The 25,838-nt window shown below is 41.0% G+C and overlaps 1 protein-coding gene across 1 annotated transcript; it reads left to right on the top strand.

Moving 5' to 3' along the window:
• Positions 1-152: 152 nt before the first annotated feature.
• sacm1la (SAC1 like phosphatidylinositide phosphatase a) lies at positions 153-24,083 on the top strand. Its single transcript, XM_038304046.1, has 20 exons — positions 153-253; positions 3,347-3,444; positions 4,978-5,052; positions 5,128-5,255; positions 8,688-8,837; positions 9,579-9,638; positions 9,711-9,744; positions 9,824-9,925; positions 10,026-10,111; positions 10,202-10,288; positions 10,364-10,432; positions 10,505-10,584; positions 13,603-13,701; positions 13,782-13,920; positions 16,061-16,130; positions 16,223-16,295; positions 16,376-16,469; positions 20,204-20,296; positions 20,373-20,430; positions 23,632-24,083. Exons 1-20 carry the CDS (start codon positions 225-227, stop codon positions 23,766-23,768), a joined length of 1,761 nt encoding a protein of 586 aa, XP_038159974.1. The 5' UTR covers positions 153-224; the 3' UTR covers positions 23,769-24,083.
• The last annotated feature ends 1,755 nt before the right edge of the window (positions 24,084-25,838 follow it).

Below are 25,838 nucleotides of genomic sequence, written 5' to 3'. Positions count from 1 at the left end.
CTGATTAAGTAGTATTTTTGGTTACCTTGGTCACCCTTGGTTTGTCGTTGCTTATTGTTTTAATAAAGTTTTTTGAATCACATCGAACTACATATACCAGCCGCGCACGCGCTTTGGGTGTGGATGCCAGGTTTAACCGACCAAGCCCCGCCCACTGCAGGCTTCCTCCCAAACTGGCAACACAGAAGGAGCCACTCTGCTGTCGTCACTCAGTCGGGAGGAAAATGGCGACCGCCTATGAAAGATACAATTTGTAAGTAATCTTCATTTAATTCGGGTTGCTACCCTGTTAGCAGTTCTCCTCTCAGTCTAACGTTAACAACTACAGACACAGAAAACCGGCTTTTGAAGCTAAAGCGGAAGTTGAAGAGTGTAGGCTGAAGTTTGCTGACTGGATCGAAATGCAGAGCAGCAGTCAGTCAGTCAGTCCAGCTTCACCTTTCCCTCATTTATTATGAAACACACACAGAAGGCAGGGAGCGATGGAGACTGTCGGTCTGCTCCAGGTCTGCCTCTCCCTGTAGAGCAGTCAGTGTTCCTGTCTCACTGTTACACTGTCTTCCGTGAAGCTGCTGGTGGTTCATTAAACAGCTGGCAGGTGTTGTGCCGAGAATTACCTCCCCTGTCGCGGGAGCGCGCATCGCCCTAAATTGAAATATCGATTGAAATCAAAAGGAAAAGGGAACTTTCTAACTTATTATGACTGTTTTTTCAGAAATTATATAGAATGATGTTGGTTGTCATCCACTGAGCAGAGAATTTATTCACCGCTCACTGACTGGAGCACATCTAGTCTCCATACAAGTTAAAATCTATTAATTCAAATTTATCTGTCCACCAAAACTATCAATTTTAGGGCATCCATGCATAAGAAATATATTAAAAAAAATTAAGAATATGTTTAATAGTTCAATTTTTGTTCATATTTTTTTCTCATTAATGTGCGAGTTTGGAGCGATGCGCGCTCCCGCGGCATGGGAGGTCATTCTCGGCACAACACCTGCTTCAGTCACAGCTCACAGCTCGCCTCGTTGTTTTCTAAGCCTGACAACGGTTTGCTTTTTTCCAGACACACCTTTCATTCACAATGTGAGTCACTCAGCCCCACCTGTTAGCCCTCTGCTTGAAGGTTTGGCTGCTTGGTGAACATGTTCACCTGGAAGGGGGGGTAGGGTTAGTGGGGGTGAAGGAGAACTACACCTGGTTCTGGTTCTGTTTTGGAAAATGAAACATTGCTTCTCTGGCAGGGGTGGATTTACCATTAGGCAATACTGGGCAGTTTCCTAGGGCCCCAAGTTCCTGGGGGGCCCCATAAAACTCTGTTTAAATGTATGATTAATACAACTATTCCTTGTTTATGCAAATTAATTATGTTTTTGATAAAAATCCTTTGGCTAAAATGCCATCAGAAAATTTATTATAAGTGTGTCTCAGCCCCCTCCTTCAGTGTCCACCATATTGGATCAGTCCATTTGCTGCACATGTTCAGAAAGGTCCAAACAGACAGCAGCAAACCATTTGAAAACAAACCATGCAAAGAGCAGTGTTGCCAACTTAGCGCTTTAGTCGCTATATTTAGCCACTTTTCAGACCCCTCTAGCACTTTCATTTCTAAAAAGCTCCTAGCGCCAAATCTTGCCACATTTTTCTGCTACTGGAGACTTTGGAGACAACATCTAAAAGCAGCGAACTCTGCTCTCCAGAGCGAGTAGATTGGTAACCCCGCCTCCTGCTCTCCTCTATCTTGTCTGCTGTCATGATTCATGCAGCTATTATTTCATCCAAATGAAAAATGGAGAACAGATAAGCAGATCATGGCTTTTCTACAGTGAAAAGAAGGACTGGGTTATTTACTTTGGCCTTTTTGGAAACACAGGAAGGAGCAATCAGCTAAGTGAGCTTAGTGCTTGGAAAAAATCTTTCATTCCTTTAGAGACAGCATGAAAAGTCAGTTGAGTACCAAACATAGAGAGGAACACAAGAAGAAAGGGGACAAGAAGAGAGGGACACAACCTAGAACAGATAATGGATGTCTATTCTATTAACATTTATCTATCTGTAGAATGGGGCTGTTTTATGTGTTCTCATTCAGAGGGCCCCCTGCCTGTCTTTGCCTAGGGCCCCAAATGTCCTAAATCCACCCCTGTTCTCTGGACAGCTGAAGGTTTGTTTTTGCTGCATCAAGCTGTTCTGGGAGATGATTCAGTTTAGGAGGGTTTGAATCCCTGCTTGTTGAGACTGGTCTAGATTAGCAAAGAGCAACAGTAAAGCAGCCTGCCACATTGTCTTTAAACGCTTACAGCCTTTTAGCCGACGTTCATCAATGATCCAATCTGACCTAAATGTTGCAGAGATTAGATGCCTGTATGACCCCCCCGCCCTGTAAATCCAGTACTCCCTGCTGTACAGCCCTGTGCTGTCACCACTCCTTGATGGTCTAAGCTCAGTCCAGGCATGTTTGGCTCACGTTGAGCCGAAATATAACAGAAACTAATGGCTGTAAGGAAGCAATCATGCTGGTTTAGAAACAGTCGGCTTTCAGGAAAAGGTTTTTCTGTATGTTGGAGGTTTAGCTGATGGATCGAAGCTCTGTACTCCTGATAAAGACTCTTTGTTCGGGTCACAGACGTTGTTCAGCTCAGGAGCAGAATGGGCCGATTTGTTTCTCAGCTTAACGGCCATATCTGCTTTCAACAACTGGTTTATACTGGTTCTGGCCCAGTTCTGGTTTTTAGCACAGTAAAACAGAACTTTTTAGATTTTCCTTTTTGGCACTTCTCAAATGATCAGCCACCAAACATGAACATCAAATAAAACAAGCACATTTTAATGATTTAGTCCCTTTATAGGCTAGTTTAGCTGGTTATCAGCTAATATAGTTCTCAGGAAAAAATAACCAGGTTGAACTTTATATCCTGCTGTTATGTTGATGCGATAAATGCTTAAAAAAGGTTTTAATCCAGTGTTTATTTCACCCAAAGTTGAAAGCAACCTTCAATCCATCAATGTGCAGGAAAATGTTTCTGAAACAGGCGGGGCTTCTTCCAGTCAGTTTGATCTATAGCTCTGGACTGATCCCCTGCTTTTTGCGTTCAGCCTGTTTTCCCAGTCAGCTGGCTGCGTTCAAAGCGCTCCACCCTCAGTGTGTCGGTTCAACAGGAGCCGTCACCTAAAAGTACGTCCCTCTGGTGGTGAAACCAGCAGAAAATGGAGAAATAAAAGCAAAGTTATGACCTGTAAGGAAATGATCAATAAGCTTTGAGGTGATTTCCTGTTAAATGCTGCTCCCAGTCCTTCCATCTGGTCTTTGGAGAATCTCCTGTTATGAGTGTGTGTCTCCCTGTAGGCACACAACCCCTGAGAAGTTCTTCATCGAGGCGTGTGATGAGGGCGCCGACGCCGTCCTGGTCATTGACCGGGTTTCCAACGAGATGACCCTCACAGGTATCACAGCAGCCTTTCACACACGCCGATATCGCAGGATTTTCTTCCCTCCTTTTTATGAGCAAACATCACTTTTTCTTTTTTTTTTTTCTAAATGGCAGAGATGGCAAAAGTACTCACTTTCCATACTTGAGTAAAAGTACAGATACTTGTGTTAAAAATACTCTGGTAAAAGTGGAAGTACTGATTAAGCTTCTTTACTCAAGTAAAAGTAACAAAGTACAGGCTTGTAAATTTACTTAAAGTATAAAAGTAAAAGTAGAAACCACTTTTTTCATGCCGTTGCCTGCATTTTAAATGGATGTCTGCCAAGAGGACTAGATCTCCGTTGTGTTCATTTTCAATCATCTCGTCGTCCATGCTACTATGCTAACGCCACCGCCACCAAGCTGCAATGATTTGCCGCCAATGAATACCGCCGGATCTGTCGATTCATCTTGTAGCGGTGCGTCAAATATAACTTAGATTCCCATCCAATTAGATTGAATTTGGTATTGATGACGTTATAAATAATAACGGTAACTCCATTGAAATGATTCAAAACTAAAGTAACGAGCCAATTTTTTTAAATGTAAGGAGTAGAAAGTACAGATATTTGTGTAAAAATGTAAGGAGTAGAAGTAAAAAGTCGCAATAAAAATAAGTAGTAAAGTAAAGTAAAAATATCAGAAAAATCTACTTGAGTACAGTAACGAAGTATTTGTACTTCGTTACTTCCCATCTCTGCTAAATGGACTTTTGAAAAAATTCCAATCCAGAAATTAAACTTTGGGGGAAAAAAGAAGCTTAAAGTAACTCTGCTGTTTTCTTACATTTAAGAGATTTTTTTTTTTCAAATAATTTCTTTTTCAGTTATTTCATTTTCAGATGTTTTTAGATATTCTTCTGAAAAAGATTTTATAGATTTTTCATTTTTTTTAAATTTCTCTTTTTCTGGAAAAATTATGCTTTGCGTATTTTAAGTTGCGTTTTACAGATCCCATTCCCCTGGTTTCTGGGGCAGGATTTCCTGTGGTGGGAGGAGGGAAGATGCATTTCTATCCGTCTGCTGGACGTTAGTTTTTTGCAGTTAAGCTGAAGGAAATGTCTTCTGTTAAAGCCAATTTGAAAAGAAGACAATTAAAATTTTAATTTTAAATCTGTAAAAACAAAAAGGGGAAAAATAAATGAAAGTAATTGAAAAATAAAATCTGAGAAAAAAGGGTTAAGTAATATTTGAAAAATGCAAAATATAAAGAGTAAAAGTAAACAGCAAAGTTACTCTAAACGCCGTTTTTGAAAGAAGTTTCGTGTCTGGGTAGCTTTTTTTTATTTCTATTTATAAAAAGTGTTTTTTTGCAACAATAATGGAATAAAATTCACTCCATACACTAACTGATGTGTCGCTGTCAGAAGGTGAAGCTCTGTGACTGATGATCTGTTTATTACTGCTGCCTTAAATCTGTGAACGACTGACGTTTATCTGACAGCGAACAACATGAACAGAGTGGTACGTTCTGCTTAAACATGTTCACCGATGTGTTGGTTTCATAGGTAGGCAGGATGTCCCTCCGTCTGCCGTCACCAGACCCATTTGTGGGATCATGGGAACTATTCGCCTGGTTGCAGGTAGGAGCCTGATGTTAACCATGCTTGGTGTTGTTCACAATGATGGGGTTTGGACTGACGATGTTCGCTGTGCAGGGATGTACCTGATCGTCATCACCAGGAAGAGGAATGTAGGCAACCTCCTGGGCCACTCTGTGTGGAAGGCTGTGGACTTTGATGTGATCTCCTATAAGAAGACGGTGCTCCATCTGTCAGAGATACAGGTTAGCAAGACTGTGTCTCGTTTATATCATCCTCCTATTTTCTACTCCAGATAATGACAGAAACGCTATTGTTGCCGTTGGATAAAGTCCTCCTGTGTTTTGGTTTCTGTGGATGTAGGAAATCACATGGAAACTGTTCAGACCCAAATGAATAACTAAGTTTATAAACCAAGTTTATTTATGCTTTAACATGTGGTACAATATAAAGAAATGGATATAGTTATATAGATAACAATGTACCTTTAACATATAAACATAATTGGGCTAGAACAGGGGTCGGGAACCGGCGGCTCCGGAGCCGCATGCGGCTCTTTAGCGTTCCCCTTGTGGCTCCCTGGAGCTTTTGCAAACATTTCTGAAAATCAAGTTTTTTTTTTTTCTTTTGTTTTAATATAATGTGCAGGAGGTCAAACAAAAAAATAATTATGTTTACCAATGCTGTAAACATTTGTTTAATAAATAAATTTAAACAATAATTTGCGTCATAGCCATAGAGATCAGTGGTCATAACTTTCAACCAGCGCTGCGCAGTGCCAGGCTGCTGGAGTGTCTCCATGGATCCCAAAGGGGAAAAAAGGAAGATAGCTGATGAGAAAAGAGGATTCAAAGGATGGACCCAATCATTTTCTTTCATTATCAACGATTGCCCCCATTTTTGCATGGTAATGAGAGGTTGGCAAAAAAATAAAAATTTGGAAAGGCAGTTCCAGGGAAGGCTAAATATGCAGCCAACAACCAAGCTGGGAGGGAGAGAAAAAGTGTGTTTGCAGAACTTCTGGATAAATTAGAGGAGAGCAAATGTAGACTTAAAGGAATAGTACACCCAAAACATGATTAGCCTTCATTTTCTACTCACCCCCATGCTGAACAACACTCTGGAGTACTTTTTTGATATCTCAAATGCATCTGGAGATCTGGGAGGCTTCTTGCTGTCTGCTGACATTCAAATAATGGAGGTCTATGGCGCCCGAGGCAGAAAGGTCCATAAAAGTCCACAAAAAACGTGTCAATATTCCTCCATACTGCTCGTCCAATGTATTCCAAGTGTCCTGAGTGAGTAGCGTCCAGAATTTACTCGAAACGAAGTCATTTAGAATGTTTTTAGAGCATAAACAGTAGTGTATAGATTTCCTGAAAGCGCGCTCCCGCGAGTTCACGAGCCTACGGAAGCCGGCAGACCAAACCAGATGAAAGTGCGCATTCAGCGTCTGCTCTGCCGATAATGCAAGCGTAGAAGAAGAAATGTGCTGTTTACCTGTGCAAAGAAAGAAACAACGAAAGAAAAATGTCTGAGGACTTCAGTGTTGAGGAAGAGCATGAGTTCTTTGCCGAGCTGAATGCGCACTTTCATCTGGTTTGGTCTGCCGCGGTTTCCGTAGCGCCGTGAACGCGCTTTCAGGAAATCCTATACACTACTGTTTATGCTCTAAAAACATTCTAAATTACTTCGTTTCGAGTAAATTCTGGATGCTACCCACTCAGGACACTTGGAATACATTGGACGAGCAGTATGGAGGAATATTGACACGTTTTTTGTGGACTTTTATGGACCTTTCTGCCTGGGGCGCCATAGACCTCCATTATTTGAATGTCAGCAGACAGCAAGAAGCCTCCCAGATCTCCAGATGCATTTGAGATATCAAAAAAGTACTCCAGAGTGTTGTTCAGCATGGGGGTGAGTAGAAAATGAAGGCTAATCATGTTTTGGGTGTACTATTCCTTTAAGAAGTGAATTACGTCTCCAAACTCCACTACTGCTGCTAGTTTTGTTGCAAGGATGGAAAACCGACCACAGATCAAACAGGTGGCGCTCTGATGCAGGGATGGGAACTTTCTTCCATTTTTTTCCCCAAATCCTAAAAATATAAAGCACACCAAGGAACGCTGGTGATGGAGGATGGGGGATTTCAGGGTTAGAGAGCTCTGCTCTGATGGGTGTCAGTTCCTGCTTGGCTCCTCATGACTCCATCAGCTCCTCCCAACAGAAACAGTTCCACCATAGAAAGATTCCTTTATCGTGTTTCTATAATTTCATCAATGCAACAAAACTTAAACCGCGCGGTGAAAGGCGGTTAAGCCGTGCGCGGTAAGCAACGTGCAATGGGAGCGTTCACTGCTCCTCCCTCACCTCAAGCTGCTATGTGACATTTGCTCGAGGATAAAGATTTAATCATGAATGCTTATTATATATTTAAGCCCACATAGTCATTTTCTATAGTGGGATAAAACACTTAGAGCCTGTGTTTCCATACGAGGCATGTATGAGACTTTGACATTTTTGCGGCTCTAGACAGATTAATTTTTTGTTTTTTTGGTCCAATATGGCTCTTTGAGCAGTTTGGGTTGCCGACCCCTGGGCTAGAACAAAAACCAATATAGCCATATATATATACTCCCATACAGAATACAAAAAAAATGTATAAATAATAATAATTGGGTAAGTAAATAGAAAAAAGGATCCCAAATGAATAACTTTAGCTTAGTTAGTTTAGCTGCTTTAGGAAGATCATCTGCGTTGATTTAGGGTTGGGGCAGCGTATTAGAGGAACGCTTGGAATAAATGTTTAACTCGTAAAAAGCAAAAATGAAACAACCAACAGCTAGCTGACTCTGCTATGCTAGCTTAGACATGTGACCAGGATTTCACTGAAAGCCGGATCTGGGGTTTTGCAGGGATACAATCTAAAAACACAATCTACTGTCGGCACAGCAGCTGCAGCAAGCACTAACGGTGCTGTCCTTTTCTTATAGCAAAGAGAAATGTTTTGGGAAAAAATCTCTTCTCTGGGAGTAATTGAGATAATTAACCGTTAAGTATTTAATTTCACTTAGTATTTTTGAATTGAGTTGAATGTCAGATCAGTGGTTAATAAGGCAACATATTTATGCTGTTTTTTATTTCAGATGGAAAGAATTAAATGCTAAAATTAAAAGATCAAGTAAAATAGTTTTTATTATATATTCACTTATTGTTTATTCCACATTTGGACATCAATACTGTTTACTGGGAGGGGTAGTCATGATAAAACAAAATGCCCAAAGCTGAACACAGCTCCAAAAAGGTTAGGAAACATTGCCCTATGCTGGGGAGAGGCCACGCCCCCAGTGCACAGGAGCCAATTAGAAAAGGAGGCATCCTTTGAAGGACTCCATCCACTGCTCCCTATACCCTGGGGGTGTATCTGCGTTCCACTAATGCTTCCTTTAGCCCAAGGCCCAAGCAATTAGTTTTGAATGCTAATAGTTGTTATGCTAACTGCTAAATGTTATTAAAGGGTAAACGATATATAAACATATAAAACTGATGTTAATCATTGAGGTATTTTCACATATTTCAGAGGTTTTTCTGTTGGATTGAAATAAATGTACTGATTTCTCTTTCTAGAACAAAACTGAACAGTAACCTTAAAACGGTTTGCTTTCCTGCTTCAGTCTCAGGAGAATAAGACCTTCCTGGCGATGATTAACAACGTGCTGACTACAGACGGCTTCTACTTCTGCACTGACTTCGATCTAACGCACACGCTGCAGCGCCTGGCAAACACCAGCCCTGACTTCCAAGAGATGAGTCTGCTGGAGAGGGTAAGAGGCCCGTTACGTCACAAAGCTGTGAGACGGTTCAGAAAAGTGTTGGAAGGTCACAAAGTTTTAGGGTTTACATTTCTTTTTTTAGAGGAGAAGGAGGCATCGGGGTTTCTTTCCTTTTCCCATAAAATCCCTAAAGGCAGCAACAATTTTAATTTTATGTGCGAGTTCTAAACCTTTTGGATCTCTTATTTATTTGTATTCAGTACATGTACAATTCAAAGTGCTTTACGTGAATTAGACAATAAAATGAAAGGAAAAAATCAAATCAAGACAAAAACATGTTAAAAACTGAGAGTAAAACAGTTTTACCGCAACATTAAACTAATGATAGTTTAGCTTTTACGGTCAAAAATGTAACTTTCAGGCTCAAAACATTTCTTGCCTTTCCTTCACAGACTTCCTTTCTTAACTATTTTCTCTTCTCTAAATTACATTTTTCCAACCGTTTATGCTTTTTATGCATACAGTGCAAATCGTGCATTGGCTTAAACATTTATGGAGGAGGTCAAACAGGAAGTGATGCTGCTTCCTCTCCTGTAGCGGCTAGAACGTCAAAGTTTACCCGTGTATTTGTTTAATGAGAAGATGTAGTATTCTCATTTATTTAAAGTTCTGGTTTACATGTGAGGTGAGGTTTTAAATAGTCTTTGATATATAAAATTTGTTTTTATTTGGTGAGAATGGTTTAAAAAGTTGCAGATTCTCCTGTCTTATCTGGTTTCCTGTGGATTCCAGGCAGATCAGAGGTTCGTCTGGAACGGTAACCTTTTGAGGGAGCTGGCCGGCCAGCCTGAGGTAACAGCTGTCATATGGCTTCTCTGTAACCCGTTATGCTCGCACTGACTAACTCATGCTGTCTCTCTGCAGCTGCACAGGTTTGCACTGCCTGTTATCCATGGATGTATCCTTTGCCCAAAATGTTGTTGAAAGACATGTGATCAAACGGTGGTTCGGGTTTTTCTTTGACGCTCCTGCTCCAGTCATCGTCATGAAGCCGTGCCGCATAAATGGGAAGATCTTTGAGTGGATCCTCATCTCCAGGAGAAGCTGCTTCCGCGCTGGCGTCAGATATTATGTCAGAGGTAAACATTTCATCCCTGCAGACCGTCAGCAGTGAAAAGACTCCCTTTCCTGCAGTTGATTGTTCTTCCTTTGACAGCAGAGAAATGTTTGTCTTGACAGGCATCGACTCTGAAGGCCATGCTGCTAACTTTGTGGAGACTGAGCAGATAGTTTTGTATGAAGGCGCCAAGGCTTCATTTGTGCAGGTTGGTTTGGTCAAGGATAAAGTGTCTGACTGTCGAAGGGTTTTCTCTGGGAAGGTAGAGAAGAACTGCAGTGTTTGCTTTCATCCACAGACACGAGGTTCTATGCCGTTCTACTGGAGCCAGAGACCCAACCTGAAGTACAAACCCAAACCAGTGATCAGCAAAACCATGAACCACGTAAGAGACGCCCATTTTCCCTGGGATTAAGTGGAAGAAGTGAGAATCTGATGGTGTTTTTCTTGCCGTTTACAGATGGATGGTTTCCAGAGACACTTTGACTCACAGCTGCTCATCTATGGAAAGCAAACTGTGTTGAACCTGGTGAGGAGCTTTTTTAATGAAACGCAGCCCGGCTGAACACACACAAGGCTCATTTAGATGCTGTTGTTCCAGGTGAATCAAAAAGGCTCAGAGAAGCCACTAGAAGAGGAGTTTGCCAAGATGTCATCCGGTCTAAACAACGGTTTGCTTAAGTAAGTGTCCTCTGTTGATTCTGAAGATCCTGATTGGATTTCTGATATCAGATTCTGATGTTATTCAGCTCACAGGTCCTTGATCTGTGTGACGAGAACATCCTCTAACAATTATTTACATTAAAATCAACTCACTGAAATTAAATCAAATATATCGTCTTACAGGCATCAGACATTTAAGCCCAAAGCATTTTTTTTTCACATTAAAAACAATAAAAGCTCACCGTTACTTTAAGTGTTCTATTTTTCTCAGAACTTGAATTTAAGTGGCTAAAGTGGCCTTTTCTCCATTAAAATATTTTCTGCCTGTGCACCTAGCGTTCTCCATGGCCATTATGGCCACTGTTAAAACCATTAAACCGCTGTTGTACTCTGTGCACAGCATTAAAACATTTTGGCTTTTCAGGTAGTACCTGAACAGCTGACTTTCATTTCATTTAGGGCTGCAACTAAAAATCGATGAATCGGCCGATTATTTTTTCGATTAATCGATGAATCGGACAAAAAATATTTTTTATATTAACCTCTTTATTCCAAAATAAACATTTTAGACAGAACAAACAAGCACACAAGTACAGGTTGCTCATTAACTGTACTGGTGCAATATGAAAAATAAATGTTTGTGTTAAAACTACGCAAACTTACATGAGAAATGTAGCTGTACATCCACTAAATATAGGCTACTTTGTTTCATAAAGCGCAAAAAAAGACATTTTTGTTTTTAAAAGCCCCTAAGGGGTTCAAACAATAGGCCCCCCCATTTCAACAAATGAGGTTTTTTTAGACTAGAGAGTTCTGGATTTTTCAGACAGGAAAGTATAGCAGTTAAAGTTGCTGCTTGAGAAAATACTGAACCATAGAGATAAAAATAGCCCTGTGATTCAAATTATAAATTGTATTTGGAATAAAAATGAGAGAACTAGGGGTGCTAAAAAACACATCCTCCAAAGACAGATATTTACATGGGAATGTGGCATATACTTAATTGACATATTACTGATCTTGCTGGATTTTATTCTGCTTTACTTCCATAAATTGCAGGATCTTCTTTACTTTATCTTTGCCAGAAGATTTAAACTTTAAAAGCCTTGCCCTCATAATTTGCAAGTTAATTTATTTATAAAGTAAATCTAAACGCTGCTTAAGCTAATTCAAATGAAATTAAAAGTAAAATAAGTAGCCAACCTTATCACTGTCTGTAACCTACTAACACGGTAAGGAAAGCATCAGATGAGCTACCTGAGAAACTAACGTAAAGTTTCCCCACTTTAAAACCAAACAAACATGGCCGCTCATCCTGCTGATCAGCTCTCTTCACTGCCATCGAAGGCTCCAACGTGTTTCCTTTTCAGGTGCTGCATCATAACAGTGGTGCTTCCGCGCCATGTTCATTTGTTTTTAAATAGTTGCATGTTACGACTTTTTTCGCTTTACAAGGAGCAGGCTGTCTGCGAATTGAGACGCAGCTTGCGTTTGCAGTATTGGTCGTTAGAAGAGTAGAACAGCCTTTGCTCACCTGCGGCGCTGGCTTGCTCTGCCATATTTTTTTTTCTTCCCGCGTTTCAGTCAAGTGGATGTGATGACGACGGTGGCGGATGACGCATTAATCGCGCGACACAACTAATCGATGATCAAATTCGTTGCCAACGCTTTTAAAAGTTGATTTTTATCGATTTTATCGATTCGTTGTTGCAGCCCTAATTTCATTTCATTTATTGTTTATTTGAAAGGGGACAGTGTACATTCATCAACATTAAAACAATGTAAATATACCCGAGTTAGCTAAGGAGTGCTAATTTTCATCAGTAGTCCCCCAGCCAGGTATAAAAAAGGCAACCTTAAAAATAAACACAAGTATAAAATCACAAGATAAAATTACAATACCAATTACATAAAAAACATTATGGTTAAGAAATACAATTCATGTAAAATAATTATAAATTATTTAAATACACACAAATTTGGCTCTACAAGCCATTTTTTTTGCATTCTTTTTGAATGAAGAGAATGACAGAGAGTCTCTGATGGTTTCTGGCGCTGTGATCCATTGCTGAGATGCTCTTACGGAGAAGACAGCCTGACCAAACTTCATGCGTTTCTGCAACATTTAAATTCCTTTTGGAATTAAGTATTTTTTCATTTTGTTAATGCGACAAGCATGATGAAGAACTAAAAACAGTCAAAGTAAGAAAGTTTAGCCGCTGCTGAGGCAAGAAGCATCCATAGACTGTTACCTTGTGAATTTGATGGAAAATGATGGCAAAGAGGAACGGTTCTATTTTGCATCGATGTCACGTTATTTACCTCTACAGGGGAATAAAACAAAAAAATAATTTGATCCAAATCTGTCCTTATAGTTTCCTGATGGGCCTTTTGGAGCCAAGTTTTTTTGCATTTTTTTTCCCACACTTTGTCTCTGACATTTATATCTTCATTATTTTCAGAACTTCTCTGGAAGATGTTAACTACACTGCAAAAAACATCTAGAAATAAGTAAAAAATGTCTTAAATTAAGTGTATTTACCCTTAATTTGAGCAGGTAAATAAGATGATCTGCCAATGGAATGAGTATTTTTACTCCTAAAATAAGATAATTAGATAATAAGACAAAGCTATTGTTTTTTTCTTATTTTAAATGTAAATTGTCTTGTTCCATTGGCAAACTGTCTCACTTACCTCCTCAATCCAAGAACAAATACACTTAATTTGAGCAAAAATGACTTATTTAGATTTCCATTTTTTTGCAGTGTAGCTTAGCTGCCTTGTTTACCCCTGCATACATGTGCAGCTTCATACCTACATTGTTATTGTAGATGTACACAGACAGGTTGTATTTACCAACAGATTGCAAAGCAAAGCCTAAAAGATAAAAATAACCAATAATGCCAAGCTCTGGGCAGTAATCTTTCAGAATAACTTTATATGCAACCAAAGAGAGCTGCTGGTGTATAGATGTTACTTTGCCCTTTAATCGTTTCCTGGATGTTGGTCTCACCCTCTTGTGCACATCTTCCTCAGCTACTTGGCCTTTGACTTTCACAAAGAGTGCAGTCACATGAGATGGGAGCGCCTTCAGATCTTGGTGGACGCCGTCGCTGAGGCCCAAGAGGAATACGGGTAAGTGAACCAGGAGCTGCTGGTAGCTTAGCTCAAGCTACGTGCTGTAAAGAGGCGTTGAGACGTTTCCCTGTGTCCAGCTACTTCATGGTGAACACGGATGGAAAGATTTTGACCCAGCAGAAAGGAGTTTTCAGGAGTAATTGTATGGACTGCCTGGACAGGACCAACGTCATCCAGAGCCTGCTGGCCAGACGCTCGCTTCAGTCTCAGCTTCTGGTATGTTCTCCTCCTTTAGGGATGAAGAAACTCCTCAGTGGTCTGTCGGTATTCTTTATGCCTTAATTAACATTTCACTGCATCAGTAACCAGCAGCAGCGCTTCAGTATAATATTTAGGCCCCGTCCACACGAAGTCAAAACGAACACGAAACGCTAATATGTTCCAGAAAGTTTGTCTTAAAGACGGAGACGTAAAATAAATGTGATCGTCCACACGAATGCATGAAAACGCTGCAAAATGTATGCCAGGCCTGTAAGTGGCGCTGTGGTGCCAAAGCAAAAATAGCCGACGAAATGTTGGGCATGCTCACTAATATTTATACATGGCATGCGTGTTTAGAGGCTACGCTTGACGCATGCGTGTAAAAAAAAAAAAAAAAAATGCGGTTAGAGCTTAAAGATGGAAACGCGAAAACGGCGTTTCAAAATCTTCCCACTCTGAAGGCTTAATAAAAAAAAGATCGTTTACAGACCCCCGAAACGCCGGCTTCGTATGGATGAGAGGCTGGTTTGGTGAAAAATTTGTGCGTTTTGGCCAGGGTTTGGCTTCGTGTGGACCCTCCGGGTGTGACGCGTTAAAAACCTTAAAAGAAAAATCCTCCAAATAAAGCAACACTACAAAGATGAATAAACAAAGAATTTGGAAATGAGAGGAAGTATTGCTGCCCAAATAAATTTTACAGTTTCATCCGAACAAAAACTGATCTAAAAACCCTCTGATCAGGTTAATTTTTTACTCGTTACATTTTACAGATGGGAAACAATTACCCCATTTACACTACCCTTGAGCAACCGTGCCGAGACCGGTCCAAGCTCACTAACTGAGATAACTTATCGTGTGTAAATGGAAAGCAAACTGAACCGAACCGAGCTAGACACAACCCAACCGAACTAACTGCAGACCAGTTCCAGAGGTGGGCTCGGCTCGGTTTTTCCCTGGCTCGGTTCTCTGATAACAAGAGCGCATGAGCAGAACGCGTTACCTCCGTCTGGCTGCACATCCCGATTCACACTCCATTCCAGTAGTTGGCGGTAATGCCCCTCTGGAAGTTGCTCGCCAACCAACACAAAACAGAAGAAGAACAACAACTATAAACATCCACGAAAGGTTGCCGTCTTCGCCTGACCCTTCACAAACACCGAATTACAGCAATAATAATGAAGCATAACTTTCTGAATGTGACGGGCGCCGCCATTTTGATTTGCTTGATTCCCTCCTTCTTCGTCTTCTTCTTCTTGTGTTTTATGGCTGTTGGCAAACAACTTTTGGTGCATTACCGCCACCAACTGCTTGATTTCCTCCTTCAATACTGGCAGTAATACCGCAGATCGTCACTAGGAGGCGAGGAGGCGAGGAACCAAATAGCATGATGTGTAAACGGTTGTCAGAACCGAGCTTGGCCTGGTTAACTGATCCGAGCTCGGACCGGTCTCGGCATGGATCGGTTTTTCAAGGGTAGTGGAAATGGGGTATTATCGTGTGTAAATGGAAAGCAAACTGAACTGAACCCAGCTAGACACAACCGAACCGAGCTAACTACAGACCAGTTCCAGAGGTGGGCTCGGCTCGTTTTTTCCCTGGCTCGGTTCTCTGATAACAAGAGCGCATGAGCAGAACGCGTCATCTCCATCTGGCTGCACATCGCGATTCACACTCCATTCCAGTAGATGGCGGTAATGCCCCTCCAGAAGTTGCTCGCCAACCAACACAAAACAGAAGAACTATAAACATCCACGAAAGGTTGCTGTATTCGCCTGACCCTCCGCAAACACCGAAGTACAGCAATAATAATCAAGCATAACTTTCTGAATGTGACGCCATTTTGATTTGCTTGATTCCCTCCTCCTTCGTCTTCTTCTTCTTGTGTTTTATGGCGGTTGGCAAACAACTTTTGGCGCTTTACCACCACCAACTGCTGGATTTCCTCCTTCAATACTGGCAGTAATACCGCAGATCGTCACTAGGAGGCGAGGAGACGAGATGGCGTGATGCGTAAACGTTCGCCAGTTCGGCCTGGTTAACACATCCGAGCTCGGACCGGTCTCGGCATGGATCGGTTGTGTAAATGGGGTAATAGTTCCTCCCTACGGCCTTAGCGGGGGTGTCGGCACAGACCTGTCTTCTCTTGTTTCCACAGAGGATGGGAGTCCTGAATGTGGGTCAGCGCATCGAAGAGCAGGCCGAGTTTGAAAAAGTCTACAAAAACGGTGAGCCTCGTGCCGCATGCTCCATCGTCGTGTGATTGGTCGTACCTTTTCCACTGGAGTGTGTGGTCATGGTTTTGTTTGCTCTCTAACAGCATGGGCTGACAATGCTAATGCATGCGCTGTGCAGTATGCAGGAACCGGAGCCTTAAAAACAGACTTTACCAGGTAAAGCAGTTCCACGGCCCCTCCGTCAGCTTATGGTATCGTTCTGTTGGTGAAAATGATTTTATGTTTTTATTGATCAGGACGGGGAAGAGGACCAGGTGGGGGCTGCTGATGGACGGCTGGAACTCCATGATCCGCTACTACAAGAATAACTTCTCAGATGGATTCAGACAGGTAGCGCTGGGACGCTATTCATTAGCAGGATTAGCATCTGCTTCTTCTGCTGCTGCTATTTTAAGGCTTTCTTTGCTACACTGCAGAAACAATACCAGTAAAACCTGCCGCTTGTCTGTTGGGGTCAGAGGGGGGTGCTGATCGGCAGCAGTCTATAGGCAGAAGGCAGGGTTCACCCTGCCCAGGTCACTCTCCATCATTCCCCATAAGTTCTTAAGTCAACATAACGCTGCCATCTAGCCTTTGTTTGTTTGTAAGAAGATTTATGCCTTATTAAATACTTCTGTTCTTCCAGATATGATAGTTTTCTAGTGAAAGAGCTATAAAATAACCCCCCCCCCATGACCTGAAGGTGGCGCACTCGCTCTCCTTCTTTCCTGTTTGCAAGCTGACAGGTCTGCTAATGCTAACTGCTACTCCTTTGCGCAACCAGATATATTTCCAGGTCGCCCTTGATTTTAATTTGTAAAAAATACCTTAATTCTGTTTTTTCATACCTAAAAATAGTAAACGTTCTAAACCATAATGTGTTAAAGAATAATAATGTTTTTCCTGAGAAAATGGATGCATTTAAGTCCTTTCTGTTTTATCACTCAATCTGTGGTGGAAATGGGATCCTACGCTAATTAACACCAGGACTCCCAGAATTCTGATCCTGCTAGGACTCCCACTGGCCGTCGATTTGACGGCTGACATTTTTCTTCTTAGTTATGACAAATATCATACAAGCTTTTTTTTTCTATCACTGATGCACCTGGCACTATTTTCTTCACCTCGCCAAAGCCGGCTCTGAAGCGCATGTGGTTTGCACGCAACTGTTTCACCATTTTAGGATAAAATTTCTGCGTGAGACGGTGACGTCCAAACAGTTCCTGAACAAAACCAACATGTTTATAGATGCTATGCTATAGATTGTAAAAGACAGCCTCGGGCCACCTTAGAGCTTTTACAGAGCACGTTCTAATCATCCGATCAAGCACATCCACGCCAACCTTTGTGTAATCACACACAGGCTGTGGTTTGGCTTTTGGGCCGCTGAGTGAACCAGCTGGGGTGTGGGCCTCGCTACCCAAGCTTTGAACAAAGGTTTAACTCCTGTCTGACAGGTCCCTTGGGTTGGCGATCATCCTCGGACTCGCTGTCAGAATCTCAGCCCCGTCCTACCCAGTCCTCCTCATCGGTCTCTCCATCCCTGCCCCAATCGCTGTCATCGATATTTTGAAGCATTTCTAAAGCCTGTTAGATTTTTTTCTGAAATAATTTTTCCGCATTGGCCAAAGAGCTCTAGGTAGAATATTGGTTGCTATAGGCAACGGTATGGCCAATCAACTGCAGGGAGAATTTACAATGCAACTCATATAGCCGTCAAAACGCGGGCTGTGGGAGATTGAGATAAAATTAACCATGTTTTATTTTATGTTATTAAAAAGCTACGTGTTACAGAAGGAAATATAGAAATAGGGAAAGTCAGCATGAGCAACATATGATTAATGTAAATAAAGTTCTTTGCATTTAAAATCTCAGAACCGTCGAAATGTCCGAGTGTTAAGGGACTAAGCCCAGGATCCCATTTCCAGCACAGATCTAGTGATAAAACAGGATTTTAAGGCATTTATTTTCTCATAAAATACATGATTAATCTTTGAAACATTTTAGTTTACTACTTTTAGGAAGGGAAAAATGTAATTTAGGTCATTTTTAAAAAGTAAAATTGGGAGCAACCCGGATGTATATCCGGTTGTGCAAAGGAGCTGATGGTAGCGATCCGGTGGTTACAGGTTGTGAGCAAAGCCTCCTGTTGAAGCAGAGCTAAAAGCCGATTACCCAGAACCTCGCGCTCTGCGCTCCTGCAAACAAGGAAATTCTTCTTCCAGATTAACTCTCCGACCAGCGGCACCTCTTTGCGCTGATTCTAAAGTGTGATTTTTGGCAGGCAGTTAGATCGCATCAAAGCGTCGGGTCTGACAGTGGAAGATAGGGATGGAACGGTTTTTCAAAACCGTCCGAACCGTTCGGTTCTACTGTCTCGGTTCAGTTCGCGTGTGTTTCGTTCGGTTCATGCGCAGCTCCGTTTTCTCATAGGCGAAGCGTTTACACTCCAGAGCAGAAGGTGGCGGTACTGCGACCATAGCCAACCACCAGTAGTAAACAAGAAGAAGAAGAAGCGAAGCAGCAGGGAAAAAAATCAGTTGTTGTGGAGAATTGTGTCGGAATGGCGAGTGGGAAAGAACAGGAGTTGGAAGACGCACCAGCAGCACTTTATAGGTCTGCTGTATGGGACCACTTTGCATTTAGAGTGACCTACGATGACGGCGGAAAGAAAGCTGTGGATAAAAGTGCAACAGTGTGCAAGCATTGTGCAACATGTTTTGTTTATGCTAACAGCAACATGACCAACATGTCATGCTAACCCCGAAATCCCACATACTCCGTCAGCGCTGCGCTCCAGACCGCCTGCACAAAGCAAAGCCTACAGCCTCCACTGTGGCTCCCGTCCGCTCCCCTCTGAGTTCCTTGGAGATCGTAAAGATGGTAGACAGCATGCGCCAGATGATTAAATTCAAAGCAGCAAAACATACGGAAATGATCCAGGGTTTCCACGGATCATTAAAAATAATTCATTAATTTTTTTGGGATTTTTTCATTAATTTCATTAATTTTTATGGGATTTTATGGGAACATATACTGAACCGAACCGAAAACCGTGACCACGAAACCGTGCACCGAACCGTGGATTTTGTGAACCGTTCCACCCCTAGTGTAAGACTGTCATGAGCTGTTAACTTTATACCCTGCAGTTTTTCGTCGTACAGTTTGAGCTGTAGCTGAGGACAATGATGCTCAGCTTTAGATCTCACGGATCAGATAAGTCAATTTAAAACTTTTTGTGCTTCTTTTAAAATTCCCAGCAAGTAAAGACCAATGCTAATAGTTTGCAGATGCTCTAATGAGGCTCTAATTTTTTACGGTATTTCCACTTTTGTTTTTGTAATTTTAGGTCTTTTTTTTTTTTTTTTATGCACAAAAGAGCCCTTTTTTTTTTTTGGATTATATTTAGTATCAGTTTTTGCTTTGTTTCCTGTTTGGTTGCTGGGATCTTGTTAAAAATACTGACACCCAAAGACCACGTGGGAGAAAAAGCTTGAAATGGTTAAAATTAAATTAAATTTGAAACCAAAAGTTTGAAAAAGTATATCAGTGCAATTTTATGCACTCTATTGTTTTTGAAGGTAATATATTTGATTTTCTTCATAACACCCAGCCTTATCTTCATCCTGTCCAACCTGTCTGAAATATCCCAGCATGCCTTGTTTTGCGTCTCCTCTTCTTCCTCACCAACTTTCCTTCCAGATTAAATACCAGGAACCCACCTCCCTCCTACTCCTCTGGAGCAGCCTCTTCCTCCTCCTCTCCGCCTTTCTTCATCTTCCTCACCCTCGGCCCATCAGCTCATTGTTATGTCTCTGCAAAAATCAAATGTATCCACCAACCTAGACTTCCAGAAGATGGTTCAGCTCTCCCGCTTCCTACCAACCGACTGGTTCCATTCGGCTCATCTGATTGGTTCCTGGTGCTTGGTCCAGAGGGGGCTTCTGTTTTTGTGGTGGAGAAGAAACATGCAGTTATTTTACCGATGAAACTCTATCATTATATCAGCACCACTGATTGTAGATGAAATGTTTTGTGCCTCTGAGTCGAGACGTTATAGCCTCAGCTGCTTTTCCTTTCCTCAGGATGCCATTGACCTTTTCCTGGGGAACTTTTCTGTTGACGAGTCCGATGGGCCCACTCCTCTCCGTGTGAAGAAGGACTGGAAGTTCCTAACGGTGAGTATTTTTCTCAGTAATAGCCGTGAACATTAGTGATCTGACTCTGACTTTCTTTTGCGTTTTGTTTTCCAAGCTTCCCATCGTCATGCTGGTTGCGTTTTCCATGTGCATCGTTTCGCTCCTTCTGGCCGGTAAGTGACCTTTCAGAGCGACGCCGCTGGGTTTGGCGTCATGAGGAAGGTGGTTGTTGATGTTTGGTGTTCTGACTGTTGGTCTGAATGTTTTTTACCTGCTGCTGTCAGAACCGACTGTTAAATAAAAAACAGGCAGCAAAATGCAGCAGTAAACAGGTACAGCCCGAACAATTAGGATATCTCATAAAAGTGAGTCAATGTTTCACCACTCATCCCAGAAATTGTCCTTCATAAAGGATTTTATTTGTAATTTTAACGATTATGGATCACCCATAATGAATGAATTAATTAATGAAAAACCCAAATTTAATGTCTTAAAAAATCTTAAATTCTTTGAAAGTGTTCATCAGTGGAAACTCATGGTGTCGCAGCTTCATCAGCTAATTAAAGGAAAAGTTCGGTCAGCAAAGAATAATCAATGGATCATTATTTATACCTAAAACTAAAACGTTTGCGGAGATTTAATAGATTTAGCCTTAATCAGTAAAAAAAAAAATAAGAAAAAAAGCTTTTGTAGCAATCACTGAGTCTGGGAGCGGCCATTTTTGCCCAAATACAGTAACCCCTCCCTCCTGCCATCTTCCAGCAGTGACGTCACGGTGCGGTAAGCCTAGCGCCATTCTCCCCGCTTTCCAAGCTAAATCAATGGGAACTACTAGACACATCTGCAATCAACAACAATTATTGAAGATTTCCAGAGGACTTCACCATTGAAATTCACCAGAGCTATAGTGAAACTGACAATGCCCACGTGCATGGCAGCTGGATGCTGGAATACATCGGGTAAAAGTGAAAAAAAAGAGTTATTCCACCTTTCTGATTCCTGATCCTCCACGGACGGGTTGGTCGTTGGATCGCCAACTTGAAGAGGGAGGATTTGCCATCGAACTTCTGGCCAGAGAAAAAACCCGTAATATGTAGCCGACATTTGGAAGAAGAATGTTTTCAAGATGACTTGGATAATAGCGCGTTGTGACAAACACCAGATACAGCACTGGGACTTGATCAACAGCCGATACCGCACCGTGACGTCACTAACCAGTAGGTGGCAGTAGTGTTCTATGACAAACATGGATGCCTCCAGTAAAGCACATTCACATGAAAATGGCTCTGAATTAAAAACACTGGTCATTTATTGAACAGGATGGAATCATTTCATATTTAAAGTACTTTCTGTAGTTTGTATTCTGAATATGAGCGACTTCCAGCCTGAAACAGCCGTTTATCTGACATGATGAGATAAAGTAGAGGCACATGTTCTATTAAAGGACACAAAGTGTCTAAAGCTGGTAATAAATCTTAGGGATGTTATGATATCAGAGAAGTGTGCCCTTGGTGAATAAAATCATGAAATCAAATGCTTCACTTATGCAGCTGCCACTACTCTGCACAAACATGTTAATCTAAATTATTTTGTCTTAAAATTAGTGCAATTTTTCTTATATTGAGCAGCTCACTGAGACTCTGCCAATGGAATAAAGCAAATTACATTTATAATAAGAAAAAAAACAGCAGTCTTTTATTTATCTCTTTATATATTTAAGTAAATAATATGTGATCATCTTATTTTAAGGGTAAAAAGCTCATTCCATTGGCAGATAATCTCATTTCCTACTCAAATTAAGGGTAGATACACTTATTTTATAGAAATTTTTACTCATTTTCAAAACATTTTTGCAGTGTATTCTTTTTAAAGATGCCCAATAAAAAAAAAATTTGAAATGCGTGGAATGAAATCTGCTCAGGATGAGTCTGCAGTCTACTTCCAGACAGATTACATATATGGGCTGGTGTTCTGCCAGCTCGGGTTATCCATAGTCAATACCTGTTTATCCCTTTAGTTTAACCCTTTAGTAGTAAGTCTATTTTTTAAACAAATCTAAAGAGATAAACACAAATCTGACGTCTTGCTCATGCGTATTGACTATGGGTACGCTGCTCTGACGTGGTATGCTGATCTGGCAGAACACCATTAATGTTTCATTTCTAAACCAGAGATGTACTGAGGTGTACCTGTAAGAACCAGAGCTCTGTGGTGCTTTTAAGGCACATTTGCTTCTTTTCTGCACTTTTTACCCGGTTTGTTGAAAACATTTTGCATTTGTGCAGAGAGCAGAGTAACATTTCATTTTCATGTTCTTATTGAGTATTTTTCTCAGATTCTTGGTCATTAGGAAGGGCGTTCAATAAGCAATGCCCCTGACCCTCTTCCAGTTGGTTGATCTAGCTGAAATTTAGCATGTGCAATTAATAATATCTCTAGAGATTAATTGGCAAATTGCAGCCCTGAACTAAATGTGGTTTTTCATTTACAGGTGTTTGAACTGAATCAGGTCTCAAATGGAGCCTGTTGAGTGTCGAGCCGCTTTCTGTATTTGAAAGGACGCATGCCTACGGAAGAGGATTTAGGGCCACTGGGAAAAAACAGTTACCTGATTTTTAAATTTTATTTCAGTTTAGTATGGGAAAAAATCTTTAATCTCAGAATTCTGACTTTAATCTCAGAATTCTGACTTTAATCTCAGATTTCCGACTTTTTTCCTCAGAAATCTGACTTTTTTTTTCTCAGAATTCTGACAATAAAAAAAGTGTTGTCAGAATTCTGACTTTTTTTATTGTCAGAATTCTGAGATTAAAGTCAGAATTCCGACTTTTTTTCTTAGAATTCTGACTTTAATCTCAGAATTCTGCCTTTAATCTCAGATTTCCGACTTTTTTCCTCAGAATTCTGACTTTTTTTCTTAGAATCCTTAGAATTCTGACTTAATCTTTTTTCATTGTCAGAATTCTGAGATTAAAGTCAGAATTCTGACTTTAATCTCAGAATTCTGCCTTAAATCTTAGAATTCTGGCAATAAAAAAAGTCAGAATTCTGAGAAAAAGTCGGAATTCTGACTTTTTTCCCATACTAAACTGAAATAAAATTTAAAAATCAGTTAACTTTTTTTTTTTCAGTGGCCCTAATCCATTTCCGTACATATCATGGGAGACTTTTGATGAAATGAAAGTAACTCATGATGATGATGTTTCATTCTATGACCTTATAAGGCTATACAACAACCGGATCACTGCTCCACACTCAACAGGCTGTTATTGAATCCCCTGGTAAATGTGGGGTTGGATGTCTTCCCTCTGCACTGTGTCACTCTGCAGAGTGATCTCTTTAATCATCCAGGGGTGAATGTGTTTGTCTTATAGGTGACACGTGGACAGAGACCCTGGCTTATTTCATGTTCTGGGGCAGCGCCAGTGCAATCACAGCAACCATCATCCTGTTTAACAGCCAGGACTTTGTGGACGCCCCAAAGTTGGTTCACAAGGAGAAGATGGACTGAGTGCGTGGAGCCGCTGTGTGACAGCCGCTCCTCTACCGTAGCTTCAGATCTGATCCAACTGCGTGGCGATTTCCGGACTTTTGTTTTTCTAATGTTTGTCTGCAGCAAAGTCAACCTTCAGATGTTTGTCTATAACCTTGTATTGATCTGTATGTTCACGCAGCTGTATCAGTCAGTCTGTATTACGGTTTCACAAGAAGGTTTTCATCGTCTCTGTTGACCAAAAAATACTTCTTACTGTCCGTTTCCATTGGAGTTGTCTTTGTGTTGTTGGTTTGCTGCATACCTTCAAATGCCCTAAAGAATTACCCCCCCCTCCAAAAAAAAAAAAAAAAAGACAATGGACTCAATCCTGAAGACGTTTAAATGTATATGTTTCATTTAGAAAACACTATATAAAGTATAATGTATGCACACAGAGAGTTTTCAATGCAGCAGAGTTTACAAAGTTGTGAGGAATATAAGTATGTGGCTTCACTGCAATGAGTAAAACATGTCTTCCTATCAAGTATCATTTAGAAAACCTGTGATATTTTGGTCAAAGGCCTCCAGACCGTCTTCATTTGTATACCATAACCTGCATAAAGCTTATATTGTTTAAAATTTTTAAACTTCACAGTTTTGTGAGTTTAGGAATGAATCTCTCTTCCTGCTTTTCTTGAGAACATGTGAGGAAATAAAAATCTTGGGAGTAAAGTACATGTGTGAAAGAGGCCCGGTGCCTTTCTAAGCAGCATTTCTCTGAAGGCTTTTTAAAAACGGAATTTGGAGGTTTTGACAAAATGGATGAAAGTAAAAAAAAAATAGTTTGCTGCTTGATCTTTATGATCTGGTTATAAAATAAACGGCATTGGATCAAAGTCTTTGAAATGATTAAATTCAACATATTTAAATAACACCAAATCACAGAATGTCATCTCAAGGCTGTTTCCAGAACCAATTCAACCAGATCATCCAGTCAGATTGATTCAAAGTTTTCTATCTAAGGAAAACCAGTTGATTGCATCGACTCATTGACTCTTCAGCAATCCCTTACACTAAGCATGCTTGTAGCGACAGTGGAGAGGAAAAACTCCCTTTTAACAGGAAGAAACCTCCAGCAGAACCAGACTCAGTGTGAGCGGCCATCTGCTGAGGCCCACTGGGGTTCAAGGAGACAGAAGCAGACATAGAAAAAGAAGCATAGATACAAAAGGCAACTGTCAACCAGCTCCACAGGCGGCCCCGTCCAGGAAACACACAGCCAGGAAGACGAGCTCCGAGCCAGCTCCCATGTCAGAGGATGAAGAGAGCACATCCAGCCAGTCACAGTCAGAGAAACAGGACTACACTGGAAAACAGGCCAAGCTCCAACATCTAGAAACAAAGGTGTTGATGGCAGCAGCACAGCTGATATTTCTCTCCAGGATGGAGTCACAGCCAAAGCACAGCCTTAAAAGTAGACAGGGTGTCTGCCTCACGGACTAAAACTGGTAGTTGGTTCCACAGGAGAGGAGCCTGATAACTAAAAGATCTTTTGTATGTTGATTTATATCTTAGGACCGATGCCCTGGCCTCCATGCCAGCTGCTCTAACTGCTCTGTGGCACCTAATGCTTGACAGAAAAATAAAGAACAGAAATTTGACAACAGTGGCTGTTTCAGGACATTTTCACAGGGGTGGCCAGGCAGGAACTAGTGTTCACTGTGGGGTAACCCAAAACTAAGAGGCACCAAAACCAGTTCAGGGTCAACTTAAACTGATCACAATAAACCTACATCTATGTTTTCCAAATAAATTACTGGAGATAGAGCAGATTTTCATGAGGATCCTTGCTAATCAAACTGCTTAAATGAATCTGTGGTTCTCAATAAAAACATTAAATCCTACTAATGGTTAATCGGGAACCTTGAAGCCAAAACTGTATTGATGCTGCGTTGATGCTGTCACAGAATACTGCCACCTGCTGGACATTTAAAGACACTACAGGAAGTTTATTAGACAAACTGAACTGAATTTATTTGATGACCTAGAACAATATCATTGAAATTATTTTAGGTTATATTTTATTACTTCATATCCATGTTTAAA

This window comes from Cyprinodon tularosa, unplaced genomic scaffold, assembly GCF_016077235.1.
Source record: "Cyprinodon tularosa strain WSP-4 unplaced genomic scaffold, ASM1607723v1 ctg524, whole genome shotgun sequence".
In the NCBI taxonomy this organism is placed as follows: domain Eukaryota; kingdom Metazoa; phylum Chordata; class Actinopteri; order Cyprinodontiformes; family Cyprinodontidae; genus Cyprinodon; species Cyprinodon tularosa.
This window is presented reverse-complemented; position numbering and strand designations above follow the sequence as displayed.

Excerpts from the sequence above, each read along its gene's own strand:
- sacm1la (XM_038304046.1), top strand. The coding sequence starts at position 225 with ATGGCGACCGCCTATGAAAGATACAATTT. Across the intron at positions 3,445-4,977 it reads CAACGAGATGACCCTCACAG|GTAGGCAGGATGTCCCTCCG; the intron begins GTATCACAGCAG and ends TTGGTTTCATAG. Across the intron at positions 20,297-20,372 it reads AGGACTGGAAGTTCCTAACG|CTTCCCATCGTCATGCTGGT; the intron begins GTGAGTATTTTT and ends TTGTTTTCCAAG.